At 32.8% G+C, this 15,000-nt stretch overlaps 1 protein-coding gene across 1 annotated transcript in view; it reads left to right on the top strand.

Moving 5' to 3' along the window:
* The first annotated feature begins 6,211 nt into the window (after positions 1–6,211).
* Positions 6,212–15,000, top strand: part of LOC127872587 (transient receptor potential cation channel subfamily M member 5-like) — a 208,774-nt gene continuing 199,985 nt past the window's right edge. The window contains exon 1 of the mRNA XM_052415913.1: positions 6,212–6,542. Coding sequence (XP_052271873.1) covers positions 6,442–6,542 — 101 coding nt within the window. The 5' untranslated portion in view covers positions 6,212–6,441. The remainder of the gene's footprint in view (positions 6,543–15,000) is intronic.

Genomic DNA, 15,000 nt, shown 5'->3' with positions numbered 1-15,000 from the left:
GACAAATACGTATGAAAAAACAAGACTGATTGCCAAAAAGTTAACTGAAATCTTTACAATCTTATCAATTTAATAAACATCCAAGCTGCCAGTCTATAGCACATGATTTAAATCAGCGGAACGTCGTTTCCCGTTGCTAAAGATTTTTACAAGACAATGGTGCAATTGTGCATTCGCACTGATGAATCATGGACTCTGTATATCTGTATACACCCCGAGAGAAGATGTTTGGTCGAAAGCGCTAGGGTATAATATACTTAATGTTGACACTATTTGAACAATGTTTTCTCATATGTATACTTTTTCGAATTGATATTTTATAGGATTCATAGTTTTTGAAAGTATTTTCGGTGGTGCTTGATTATTTTTTCTCAATGCCGACGTTACCGCTTCTATCCATCCATCCAGCCATCCATCCAGCCATTCAGCCACCCAATCACTCCCAACCCCAACGCACCTACCAAAGCACGATCACCCAACCATTCATCCATCAGACCATCCATCCAGCCAGCCGTCCTTCATCCCGCTAACCAACCAACCAACCAACCCAAACCAACCCATCAACCCAAAAACCACCAACCTCCCTTCCATCCATCAATCGACCCATCAAATTCCAAAATGCTTAATTTAGCCTAAAATATGAATGGGGAATTTAAATGTCGAATCATCTTTAACTCGGTGTATGATATGAACCTAATTTTATGAATTTTATGGATCAAATAAGATATGAAGTTTTCACCAAAATGTGATATCAAAACATGACTTACATGCAAAACACTTAACAGGATAATAGCTTTCAATGAAATCCCATATCAGAGTTTGCAATAAAATCAAACATATGTTTTCATATAAAAGAACAAGCATGTTCCTCACGTTAGAAAAGTGTGGTCTATTTTAAAGAACATATATTGATGCTACAAAATTATACACTTCGAAATGCTATAAAACTAGTACTGATGTTAAAAATTATAATTGGCTATGTCGTCTTTTTAGGGATGTAATGTGATACATGTAAGGTAAGTGCTTTCAGTTGTTGCTAAGTCTTTAAACAGAAACGTGCACTTTAGATATACAAGAGTACCACTTTCTGATAACATATTAGATTTCAATCATTTCAACTTTGATACGTAGACTGTAATATGAAGAGAAATGCACAGTCGTTCGCTGAAAACTATATAAATTCATTTACTCATTCTGCACTACTTTTATTTATAAAATATTGACACGACCGTCATAAATGGTAGTCAAATATCTGTAATCTTAAACTGTGGCATACATTTCTGTCTTGCTAAAAACCTTCAATAAATGGACATACAATTGGAAGTTAAAGCTTTTGCGATCGCTTGATCGATTCTATGAACTTACTGATGCTTTTCTACTTTAAAGGGATCTTTTCACGTTTTGGTAAATTGACAAAATTGAAAAAAGTTGTTTCGAATTCGCAAATTTTCGTTTTAGTTATGATATTTGTGAGGAAACAGTAATACTTAACATTTACATAATCTAATATAGCCATTATATGCATATTTTGACGATTTAAAAACCTGAAAAAATATAAAGCGTTGAAAAGCGAAACGATTGAATAATTTGGATAGGTCTGTTGTTGTCGCTCAATTTTGTGAAACTACGAAGATTACTTTTATAAAGTAAAAAATACGTCCCTCAAACATACTTGGCAGGATGGCCGAGCAGTCAAATTGGTTTTTACTCCAGGACTTCGGGGGTCACAAATTCGAGCCCTGCTGCGGGCTCCTTTTTCCCTTTTTTAAATTTTATTCTTTAATTTTTTTACTGGAGCATTTTAGAACCAATGTTTACATTTATCAATATAAAGCATTTAATGAAAAACTTCAAAACATGCCAAAATCTTTGAAAAGGCCCATTTAAGTTATGACAGTAATTGTCTGTATTAACATTAAGTGATATTGACTTTAAACCTTCGTGTGCTCTTGATCTTTTATTTTGGTCCAATTGTACTAAGCGATATATGTTGGTCATAGACTTATAAGAACATGAACAATACAATGTATATATAATTACATTTATGAACAGTGTCTGCTTTGGAAATAATTAATTAAGAGAACTATATGATGTTACTGCATACCAAATTTGGTAGCCATAGTCCGAATGGTTTTCGACAAGAAGATTTTTAAAGATTTCACAAAATAGGCGTTTTATAAGCGTTTATTCAATTTTGTGAACCCCCGGGGCAGGGTCAAAGTTGACCCAAGGGGCATAGTTTGAACAAACTTGGTAGAGAACTATTAGATGTCACTACATACCAAATTTGGTAGCCCTATGCCTTATGGTTAAGGACAAGAAGATTTTTAAAATTTTCACAAATAGATAGATATATTTATTTCAGTATAATGATACAACATGATAAAACATATCTACATACATGATAAAATAGTAAAACAATACACATGTATGAGAAATGAAACCATGCCAATAACATTATACCAAGGCTTACACAAAAAAGAGAACTTAATCTCTTATTTCCATTGTGGTCCTTGGATATTGATGGTAGTGACATAGAGAGGAATGAATATCAGAGATTTGAGTTATAAAAGACAATTATTTGCATTAAAAGGTAGATATATTAAAATGAGGATCAATTAATACTCACTATATAGATCTAAAAGAATGATTACATATTAAGAAGATGAGTTTTAACTGAAAACTTAAAATTAGCTTTACTTGTAATATTCCTTAAGGAGGAAGGTAGATTGTTCCACAGAACACTGGCATTATATGCAAAAGATTTAGTACCAAAACCTTTGACTTTGGGTAAAATATAGCACCCACTTTCACTTGACCTAGTTTTGTATGAATGAAGAGTGTCAAAAAGAACAAAGTTTTCACTCATATATTCAGGAGCCAAACCATTTTTTATTTTGAAAACATGACAAGGGGTAGCTTACTCCACTCTCCTTTGAACAGGTAACCAGTTCAAAATCTTAAAATGTTCATTACCTATATGTGACATATGACCTAGATTCAGGACAAACCTTATTAATTTATTGTGTGTGACCTGAAGTTTATCTTTCCAAAATTTGGTAATACCATGATACCAAAAACAACATGCGTAATAGAAATGACATCGGATTAGAGCCATGACCAAAAGTTTCTAAGTGTGGAATGAGAGAAAATCACGTTATCTATACAGAACCTGTAACCTTGCATGGGCCTTTTCAACAACAGAACTTGCCATGGAATCACCAGACAGATATAGACACTATATAAGAATATAATCGATTTTGTGGCCCCCAGGGCAGGGTAAAATTCGACCCCTGTGGCATAATTTGAACAAACGAAGTAGAAGACAATACAATGTCACTACATACAAAATGTGAAGCCCTAGGCCCAATGGATATGGACAAGAGTTTTTAAAGTTTTCACAAAATAAGCATTTTATAAGCATATATTTAATTTTGTGACCCTCGGGGCAGGATCAAACTTGACCCCAGGGGCATAATTTGATCAAACTTGGTAGAGGACTATAAGATGCCACTTTATACCAAATTTGGTAGCCCTATGCCCAATGGTTATGGACGAAAAGTTATTAAAGTTTTCACAAAATAGACCCTTTATAAGCATATGTTCAATTTTGTGACACCAGGGGCAGGGAAACTTTGACCCCAGGGGCATAATTTGAACAAATTTGGTAGAGGACTATTAGATGTCTCTACATACCAAATTTGATAGCCCTAGGCCCAATGGTTATGGACGAGAAGTATTTTAAAGTTTTCACAAAATAGGCCTTATATAAAAACACATTTTCAATTTTGTGACCTCCGGGGCAGGGTCAAATTTGACCCGAGGGGCATCATTTGAACAAATTTGAAAAAGGTTCACCCCAGGAACATTCCTGAGAAATTTCATCAGAAATCAGAAATCACCAGTAGTTTAGGAGAATATGTTTAAAGGAAAAGTTAACGCACGGGCGGACGGACGCACGCACGGACGCACGCACGCACGGACACAGGACCATGACATAAGCCCCGCTGGCCTTTGGCCAGTGGAGCTTAAAATGAAAACACGATCACATATCAAGAAATGTTGAAGCAGACGACAAATAGCGGTGATAACGGGTATAATTAGTTGATGGCGATTAAATAATTATTTTATCAAGCAATGTTCAACTTAAAGCGGGTATATACGATTTTGTCAAATATTTATGAATTTATATCAAATGTGTAAAAAATTATTATATATATATTTCAATATAAATTAAAATAAAAGTTAAGAAGAACATGTGTCGAAAAATGCGAAATAAGCCAGATATTTAATTCTGAAATTGAAAACGGCTGTACAGCCGAATTCGCCAGCATGTATACAATACATGTACGATGTGAATCTAAACTTAGTTTAACGGTTTATTTGAATTCCCGCAACGATATCTATTCATACGACACACGAACACTAACTCCGATCCTAATACAAAGACGAATGCTTCGGTTATTGTAGGAAAATATGTACGTCACAATCGACTCGGGGCGCTAATATGTCTTTGCTGCATTTTATGAAATTCGGCTTTAATCTATAATTTTCTTTCCCATTTTATGTTATTGTAACATATTTTATCAATATATTACAATTAAACACATATAAAAAATCGTATATACCCGCTTTAATCTAATTGCAGAAAAAAACGGCGTGAAAAAAACAGCCGACAATATTCGCGGCGATCTTCATTAATGACGATAAAATAATATTTTGAGAAAAAATAACGAAGATCTAACATTTACCGTTAATTGGTAAAGCACGGGGAGATGAAAGAAGTTTTCCGAAATATTCACTTCTGTCGGACACTGATTGAGAAAAACGCTCTAGGCTACGATGTCGCAGAAGTTAATTGGCGCGTGTATGACTATTAACAGGGTCGTGTGTGTACACAGGTAATCTCGTTATCGATTTTTCCTGATTGATGGCCCGATTTACATTCGTTTTGCACTCTTGAAAACTTGTAGAGGCTAATTTGTTTTGGATGAAGACGGATAAAATAATCACCATTTTTTCTCGACAATTTCAAGAAATAATAGCCAGTTGGATAAAATAATCGCCATTGGCGATAATTTCTTGCAGAAGCGTGAGCCCTGCATTTCCATTTTCGCATTAAGATACAAAATTTCAATACTTTATAACTATGTGTGCTGTGCAATAAATGAATAAGTACTTCAAAGTAACTTGATCAGTGAACCATGGAAGTGGTAAAATTAAAGTTACAAATAATTACAGGAAAACATAAGGAAACTGCCTAATAAGATAGTTATCAGCTCGTTGATTTGTAACCCTTTACATTGGTTGATGATTTATAAGCGGATCACAAATGTTCACAGTAATACAATATGTGTCACAAGTGATGTCTAAATTAATCCACGACCAATCGTTTTACAAAAACAGTGTGACCATTTGCAGTGCAGGCCAATACTTTGTTTGCGCAGTATAATAACTGCCAGAAACATAAAATCCAACGACACAAATCCAACGAAAAAGATGAAAATAGATAAGTAATCAACTGAATCAAAAATTGTACGATATTAACCCAAAGTACTTGATTTATCCATAACGCAATTGTCGGCATTATAAAAATAGTTCTTCTACAACACATGTGTTTATACAGTTAGATAATTCACGAAATAATCAAAAGAAGTTACTTCTGCTTGAAACGACGATATTTGTTGCCTTATCCACTAGCTTAATTCACTCAAGGTAAAGGTGAACGAATCTTGATTAGGCTAAAATAGATCGTTTGTCCCCGCTTAATTCTTAAACAAATTAGGACATCTCTTTCTTTATTCGATAACTTTTTATTCTTAAGTTACTTTCCATTTTTATAGCATATTTAATGACCGAAATCATTATCATCTTTTTGCAGCACAGTCATGTTTTTAAAAAGTATGTCAACTAAGCTTGTTCGATTATATTTTGCTATCATCCAATTAAAAAAAAAGAACATTCAACCAGGAAAACAACACAACTCGTAAAGGTTCTCACGTTTGCAAATGAGTTGTAATTGTGTGTTTCTGTACATGTTTGGATGAATTAATAATCGCTGAATCACACTACAAAGCCCGGTGTTTTAAAAACGGAAAAACATGTTGATAAACATGTAAAACTTACGCACCCTTAAGAATTTTCAAAATATCTTGTCCTTAGCGCCATCTCGGCAGTAGCATAGGCTCATTTATTAATGCGTCGCACAAAAGAGGTGGCGCCCGTGATAAACGGCCGTTATTTAATCAGCAAGCTGCGGCCTTTAATACAACGCTCGGATCTTGATATCATGAGAGGGTTATATATTAACACGGCGTTTGTAAAATAAAATTCAGTTTGAAGAGAAATGTGGCGAATAGTGTGACAGTTATATGAATAAAGGGATAAACGCTTTCATTAATACGCTTGTGCATACAATGAAAAACAAACAGACATATTGAAATGGCGTCGAGTGAAACTGTTGTAGAATTAGGAGAATTCACGGCAACCGCGATTACAGGGCAAAATGATACGGAACAGGATTCAGAGACAGAACCTCTAACGTAAGTATCATACTTATGAGTAAATATCGGCAAAAGAATGGACGGATACATTGTATTAATCGAAGTAAATCTTCTTTGAATTACGACAGTAAACACACATTCGTCTTGAACATTAAACGTTGAAGTTAAGGCATGTTTTTGCGTGTTTTTGTGTATGTCTTTGTCAAAACATTCAGTTAAAATCATTCGTTATATCGAGTTATATACTGATGCTTGAGTAAGTGTACCATAATTACATGGGCACTAATAATTATCAAATCGCCTTATACCGACATGCCTCGGATTGGTTTATTTCAAAACAGTATCCCCACGGCCTGATATATGCGCTCTAAACATAAAACTATTTCAAAATAAGATCATTTCATTCAATGTTTTCGAAAAAAGATTAATGTACGCTTAGGGTAATGTCATACATTGATAAAAGCAGTAAAAATATTAACATTTAACAATTGTTTTTGCAAATTCGAAGACAAAGTCAAAAGTGTTCAATTCATTACAATGACAAAAACAATCTTGACCAGTACGTCGGTTCGTCCGAATTTCTTTCTTGTGGGTTGATTGAAAAAATATACACCATGTTTTTATCGGTATGTTAGTTACGTGGCTAAAGTGCCGGATGAACCGGCCCCGAACATATGCTTACGGACATTCACTCCCTCCATCTGATTCAAGGAAGTTGTAAGTTACTGAAAAATGTATGTGTGCTCTTTGTACTTATTTAAAACTGTTAACCCAGAAACAATGTTTGAGTATATTTACCGACCGCCACATTATGAAAAACATGTTGTTGATAAATATATTTTTTGTCGTTTGAGCACGGCAAATTAGAAGAAAACTATTTTCATTCAATGTAGATCCGATAGGCGGTGCTGCTAGAGAACGTTTATCTCGTGCACGAGTAAATCTGTTCAGTCATTTAGCGTTGCGATTGACTGACCATTACTATGGAATAGAATGTCCGAAAATCCATTCATGTTGCAAAAAAACAATTACATATTGCTAAATGACAATTACATTTTGCTTTGTTTTATTTGTTACTGAGTAACTGCGTCTTTCGTGCGTCTTTATGCGTGTTTCAGTTAGTGTAATATTGCTTGCATACTTAGTTTTAATGTTTTCTCGATGTATGTAAATCATGTATTCTTGCGACTAAAAAGCCAATGCATTATTTCTGGAAAAAAATGTTAATGTGGCTACCTTCCTGTTGCTGAACTATTATCATTTCAATACTTAGTAATGCTAGAAAGGGCTTATTTTTTGTAAGTTCTACTTATCGAAATGAATTAGCATCAAGCATCAGCTCACATGAAGTAAGCCGAATGTCGAATGCATTAAGACGAATGCATTAGTAATACTGAATTCATATACGAAGGAGAACCAGAGCTTTCTGTAGTTTTGGGTATTTTTCGTAAAAGGTTTACATTTAGAACGGTGTTGTATTATATATCTACCAGAAAATTACTCTACCGCGTCGTTTCGGACGCGCTATGTGTTTTATCGCTAAGGGTTTGTGCTACTTGGTATCAAATATCCGAAGTGGTGTTTTATTAAGATTTAGCAAAAAAGAGGCTAATCATAATAAGAAATATTCCGCTAGTAAAAACATTTTGAACTGTTTATGCAATCAGGCAGCAATTTGTTGACATGCTTAAGCTCTACATTATATTAGCGAACTTGATTTATTTCACATTATTTTACTTATCTTGCGGTGATTTTACAATCATCATGTTCACACATCTTGTCGATTGTTTAGCAGATATGAAATTGCTAGATTTCAATGTAGTTTTCGTCCATTGGCATGCCAATGGACTTAAAGCCACACACCTTACCTCTGACTTTGAAATGAAATATATGTTAATTAATACATAAAGATGCAATTTAAAAGTGTGCACAATGGTCATTTAATCTATAGCCCAGTTAGCAAAAAAAATTTATTTTTCAAACGGTTGATTGATTGATTTTATTTGGTAAACATATGAACATTACATAGTTACTACATAATGCAGACAATATAAAATATATTATCACAGCAATATACATAGCAAACCATGGAATGCACACACAATACCAAGGATAACACAAAAAAGAGAAAAATGATTTTCACTTATTTCCATTGTGGTCCTTGTTATTGGTGGCAGTAACCATGAAACAGTCATGTATTAGATTTTAATAATGCATATGTATCAAATATGTACTGTTTAATAAAGTATGTTACTGATTAAGAATGAATAAATATAATCACATGTTCATTATTATCACAGAAGTTGCATAAGAAAGTTACACACTGCATAGGTAGTTAATAAACACACTTTGTAGCATACTATAAGTTAAAGAATAATTATGAGATCCTTGCATCTTATTGATCATAAGACTTAAAAATGTATCACAGTATTTTAACAGAACATAAAATTCATAATAAAAATTATACTATAAAAAGCTATAAAGACTCTAAAAACTGTTTCTTGATGGCACCCTTGAAATTGTTAGGTTTAGGTACATCCCTGATGTTTTGAGGAAGATTGTTCCATAAACAGATACCATTATATGTAAATGTTTTAGAACCAAAACTTCCTACTCTTGGTTTGGAAAAACGACCAGAGTCTTCAAATGTAAAATTTTCAGCAAAATGATCAGATTCTGGCTGAGCTACCATATTAGACCTAGTACAACGATTATGTACGCCAGACACTGGCTTAAAATTCTCACCCATATACTCTGGTGCAAGGCCATTTTTAATCTTATGTACATGACAAAGTATGATCTGTTCTACTCTTTTTGAAACAGGCAGCCAACCTAAATGTGAAAACTGTTCTTGACCAACATGTGATCTGTTATCCATATTCAGAACAAACCTAATCATCTTGTTTTGTGCAGTTTGAAGCCTATTTTTAAGTGACTGAATAATACCAGGGTACCAAAAAGAGCAGGCATAGTCAAAGTGGCACTGTATAAGAGACATGACAAGGAGTTTTCTGGTGTGCAATGTTAAGAACTTACTATTTCTGTATAGGAACTTTAACCTTGAGTTTGCCTTTGTAATAATTGCCTATCGGTACCACTTTTAAAACCAAAAGTATGATTTCTAGACGTATACGTCCATTCATTTCGACAAACGCGATTATTTTTAAGATGTAAGGTTGTAAAGACCGCTTTCTACCTTAAAACCACCAGATATATTCTAATTGATATATATTAAATTAAATGTATAGCCTAGTTAGCAAGTAATTTATAATTTTCCAAACGGTACCGCTTTTAAAATTGGAATTAGGATTTCCAGACGTAAACATCCATTTCGACACGACAAACGCGATTATTTTTAAGTTTTAAAGCGCAAAAAGACGACTTTCTACCTTGTTACCACCAGATATATTATAATTGGCATAGATAAAATATGTTTCTTATTTATACTTAAATTTACAATGCCAAAAAGGTGTGTGGCTTTAATAAGCACAAATAAAAAAATGGTTCATCGTTTAAATGGAAAAATGTGGTAAAAAGCCCGGATGCAGTAGGAACTTGGCCAACAAAATAGATTAGATAAATAAAATTAAATTTTTCTAATTCTTATAATTTTCAACTATAAATTTTGTTCGATGATTTTCTTATGATAATTTTTCTAGACTCATTTATAGTGCATTTTTCTACTACAATTTTTTGTGAAAAACGTTCTTTGAAAATTAAACAAATATTGTTTGAAAAACAATTATATTATTGGCATAAGCGTTTAACGTTTACAATACATTCCGATAGAAAAAATATTTCTTTATCAAGTGATACAGGTTTAAACAGCCATATTCTACATTCAAATCATTTTTTATACCAAGAATATATATCGACCTCATATTTATAGGAGTAAGTTGCATATGACCTTTTACCACGAAATAAACATGTAACCATATCATTGAAGTGAGGGACATATGTCTACCTACTGCTGCTTATATTTGTTTGAAGTTTTAAAGAGTGAAAGCTGTGAAAAGGTATACCATGTTGCAAACTGTGAAAAGTTATACCATGTTTCAATAGCAATGGAAGAGGGACAATAATCAAAATGATAATGACAGACAGTTGGACAAAGGCCATGCATATAATCCATTGTCGCTACCTTATTTTTAAAGGGGCATATCGATGGCTAGTACGGTATTGTATTTTTCTGAAATAAACTTTTACATTACAAAGAAATTATTTGATGTTTCTGAAATACACGGATCTAGCTGTTAAACATGTTCCGTCAATCATGAATTTTTAAAATTATAAAACATTGTCCCTCTGAAACTTTTAGAACCAGATTTAATGATTTTATGTTTATGCTCTGTTCACGTAAAATTGTGTTATAGAAAAAATTTGCCTACATATAGGGAAATACCGTCCATATGCCCACTTAATGAAGACAAAGTATTAAAAAAAATCTTACGTCATGTTTCCCGATGTTGTTTAAAATTGTTCGAACTTTAGCAAACACAATCAAATAATTCACAGAAAGTAGAAGATGTGTTTATTTGTTTAAGGGTTGGCTGCAGCAACTTTTCACTACAATTTGTTAAAACGGTTACGGCAGCGAAACATCTACTGCTTGGGCAGGAAGCCATTTTTCTGGTCGTTTGGATTGAATTTCTTAGCGTCTGCAGTTATCGATTAAAAAGGTTACGAAGCACTATATTTGGCATTCGTATTCAAGCGTCAAAATCGTTTCTGCTAGATCACGTTTTTTTCACAAATCAAAAAACAACAACATGCCCTATGGTTACAAAATGACACAAAAATGAGTGCGAGCGGTAAAAAAAATTGTTATCCATTTTGAAAAAATAGGTGCGGCAAATCCGACGACCAACAGATCAATTTCGAGTGGCCTAAATTGTATATAAATACGAAATAAACGCTTATCACGTTTTTACTGATATAGCTTGACATTAAGCGTCATTTAACAAATTTAACAAAAGAAATTAAGGATATAAAACGACGAAAATTAACTGTCTTGGCACGGACGCTGCCATCTTTGATATCACGTAATTACCCTCACTGTTACTTGTGTTTTCAACTTTGTGTTCTTAATACGTCAATTTGTATATAATAAAATACATTGAAGATTTGTCAGCAAGCATATCTAATGATATTTTTAACAAATGCCAAAATCTTATTATAATTACCTAAGAGCATGGATGGAAACAAGGTTTTGATTAAATTCGTAAATTCACTTGTTTCATAGATGCTATCATTCCAATAATTATGTAGTATAAATTAAGCAGTATTTGTGGGATACACTAGGAACAGGACCAGAGGGATCATTTCGTTTTCTCATGATGTTTATGTTATGTGTGTCTCACACTATTATTTATTTAACCAGTGACCATGTAATACATATATTTTATAATACAATTGTAAAAAAGGTCATTCATTGTTTAGATTATGTTGACACGCTATTTCATGATGGACGGCTTCATCAACAGTTATTACACACAGCACACAAAGCAACAACATAATTTTGTCTCGGTCTGGAAAAAATGGCTCTTATGCATGTGTGTCAAGTGTTTATCAAGGCTTACCATGAATAAACTTTCCGCTTTAAAGGAATTTGTCGTTTACAAAGTCTCTGGCGGAAAGTGTTGTCCCTGATAAGCCTGTGACGACAGCACGGGCAAATCTTAGGCAACGTTTTACGCACATGCACTATTTTTCCACAAAATTGTTATTCTGTGTTTTTTTGTGTGTGAAACATACAGATTAAATCGTACAAATGAACTATACCTATTGCCTGTATTGTTATCATTATCAATTAGAATTTTCAATTTACAAAAAAAGTCAGCAAACATATGTTTTATGTTAAATGATTAAATAAATTTACTAATTATTCGTGTAATTTTAACATAAACATTACGAAATTATGTTACTTAACTAAGTCTGTGTAATTGAACTTTTTTTAATTGTATCCAGCATCGAAAATATAATCAATCGTTTAAATTATGATAACTTTCTTTTAAGTAAATGAAATTCAGCACCGAAATTATATATTCATTATGTCAATGACTTATTGATTCTATTCTTTGAATGATTTTGACATGCCTTTTTTCTTTTTTGTTTTACCCACTCTTCGTATTCGTCGTTTTATGTTGTATTTCTCAAATACCATGTCTTTGCTATCTCAAACACATACCGTGTATAGGCTATAAATTTGCAATATGTTGTTTTATGCCAAATAAATGTTATGTTATGTTATGTTATAACAATAGACATTTCAACTATCACCGCTATATAAAACGTATTTATCACGGTTACGACCAAATTAAGGGGAACATGTGAACTGTTAAATTGACAACACTTAGCCTGCTAAAATCTAAATTCAGAAAAAAAAGATTCGGTTTACTTGAACCCGAGGAAATTTCATACTGATACTTATAGCACGTTCAAAACATTTTGTTACGTTCATGTATGTTGTGTTTGTGTGTATCGAACACCATAAAAACTACCGTAATTTCTCTTAATTTTCGGACATTCTAAATTTTCGGACATCTCCTTTATAGCAAAAATTATTATTCTTCATGATTCTAAATTTAAGGACATACGGATTTTTGTTCAAAATTAAAGACTCTTAATTGACGGACAGTCGATTATATAGGCTATTTTACCAGATTTTGGCCATGCTTTCGTTTTTATCTGGGGTCATTTGATCATGTATTTTACAACGTTACCTTATTAAAGTAATACAACTTGGCAGAACTATGTCTAAGAGCAATTGACCATTACATTTTCGTTATTGGGTAAATTACCACGTACATCTGTTATAAACACTGGTTTCTTCCAATGGCGTTTGAAATGATATTGTATGAAGAAAGCCAAATATTGTATGTTTTTACTTTTTATATTATTATTTCAGGTGATTGCAAATATGTTAAGTTGTTTTTATTTCGAAGCAGAAAACGAAGTGTACAACACAATGGAATTATTGTATATTGATATATTATTTCTATTTTAATAAAATAATTGACAAACGCACATATAATACCTGTATTTAAATTTTTAAGCCACTTGTATTTACAAATAATTTTCGTATCTAAATTTGCGGACACGAAAAACTATATATTTAAGTGTCCGGAAACTAAGAATAATAACGGTATATAGTAAAGCAGGTTATATTTGAATTGTTTGAACCATTAGTAAAATATATATTAAAATTTGACACAACTTATTTCTCTCTAAAATATAAATGAAAATATGGATAAACAATACAAATTACATAAAGTAAATTGTATTGATAACTCATTATTGAAATTTTGCGATGCCACTTATTAGTCAGCTAAAACGTACAACTTAAATAGATATGAATGTAACTAAAATATTACCAATAAAGAATAAACAATAAAAAACATAAACATTGCAATATAATACTGCAGTAAAATAGCTAGGCAATTTTCGGTCTTCCGAGAGAAAATAATAAGATGATAGACTTATGTTGGGCATTAGAATGCGTAAAAGTACCAACAGGCATTAGTGTTAATAATAATGCTGTGTCCGATTTCCTTCCGACACGTGTTCATAGTAATTAGTTATATCAGTTGGTTTAAAGCAGGACGAGTCATTTTCTCCGCTATTATTTACAGATTTTACTATCGAATGCGCTGATTATTTTTATGAGCAATAACTATCATACCTTGATATTCATCAGTTCTCATTTTATATTCTTTGATTTACTAATGACTTCTATCACCACAAATCCGTCAAGCAAACTAACATTAGCAAAATTTAGATTAGTAGATTTGAAAAACGTCAAGCAGAAATAAGAATTAATTACTCGTATCATAATGACACAAAAAAATAAGTTTTTGGCAGCGTTTGCTAATCAAACTTAAATACACTGCAGCTATGTCATATGCCGAAAAATCTATGCCTGAACAACCCCTAAAATGATATAATAGTAAACGTCGCTTATTTTATGATAAATACACGGGTATTAACTCTTTCCCACCTAAAAGCAAAGTTAAAATGGCTATGTGCAATGCGCACGTAATAGTTTTCGCGTGCGTATATCATAGCTATCGCGTGCACACGTCATAGGTTCAGCGTGCGCAAGTAGCAGAGACCGCTTAATAATCTATTTCATATATAAACATTATGCCTACGTAGTTATTCCATTTTGTTTTGATTTTAGTTAACCGTAAACTTTATTTTATAAACCCTAGCTACATATTCACACACGCAGATGCAAAGTAATAAGCGCCGCGTGATTAAAAATGATTTCTATGTCATACGACCAACGTAGCCTCAGCCCAGCATGTACATTTGCACAGTCTTTTCAGGAGCTACAACGTCCGACAACGAAACCAGAAAACATGGCATGACTTAATAGCGGCAGTATATAACATAAGACACATTTCCGCATAACGCGGGTCATTGGATCTTAATGATGTGTACTTGACTTTAAGTCCTATAAACAGCAAAGTATTTCACATGGGTTAATAGTAAGGCT

The sequence above is a fragment of the Dreissena polymorpha genome, chromosome 3, assembly GCF_020536995.1.
Source record: "Dreissena polymorpha isolate Duluth1 chromosome 3, UMN_Dpol_1.0, whole genome shotgun sequence".
Taxonomy (NCBI): domain Eukaryota; kingdom Metazoa; phylum Mollusca; class Bivalvia; order Myida; family Dreissenidae; genus Dreissena; species Dreissena polymorpha.
This window is presented reverse-complemented; position numbering and strand designations above follow the sequence as displayed.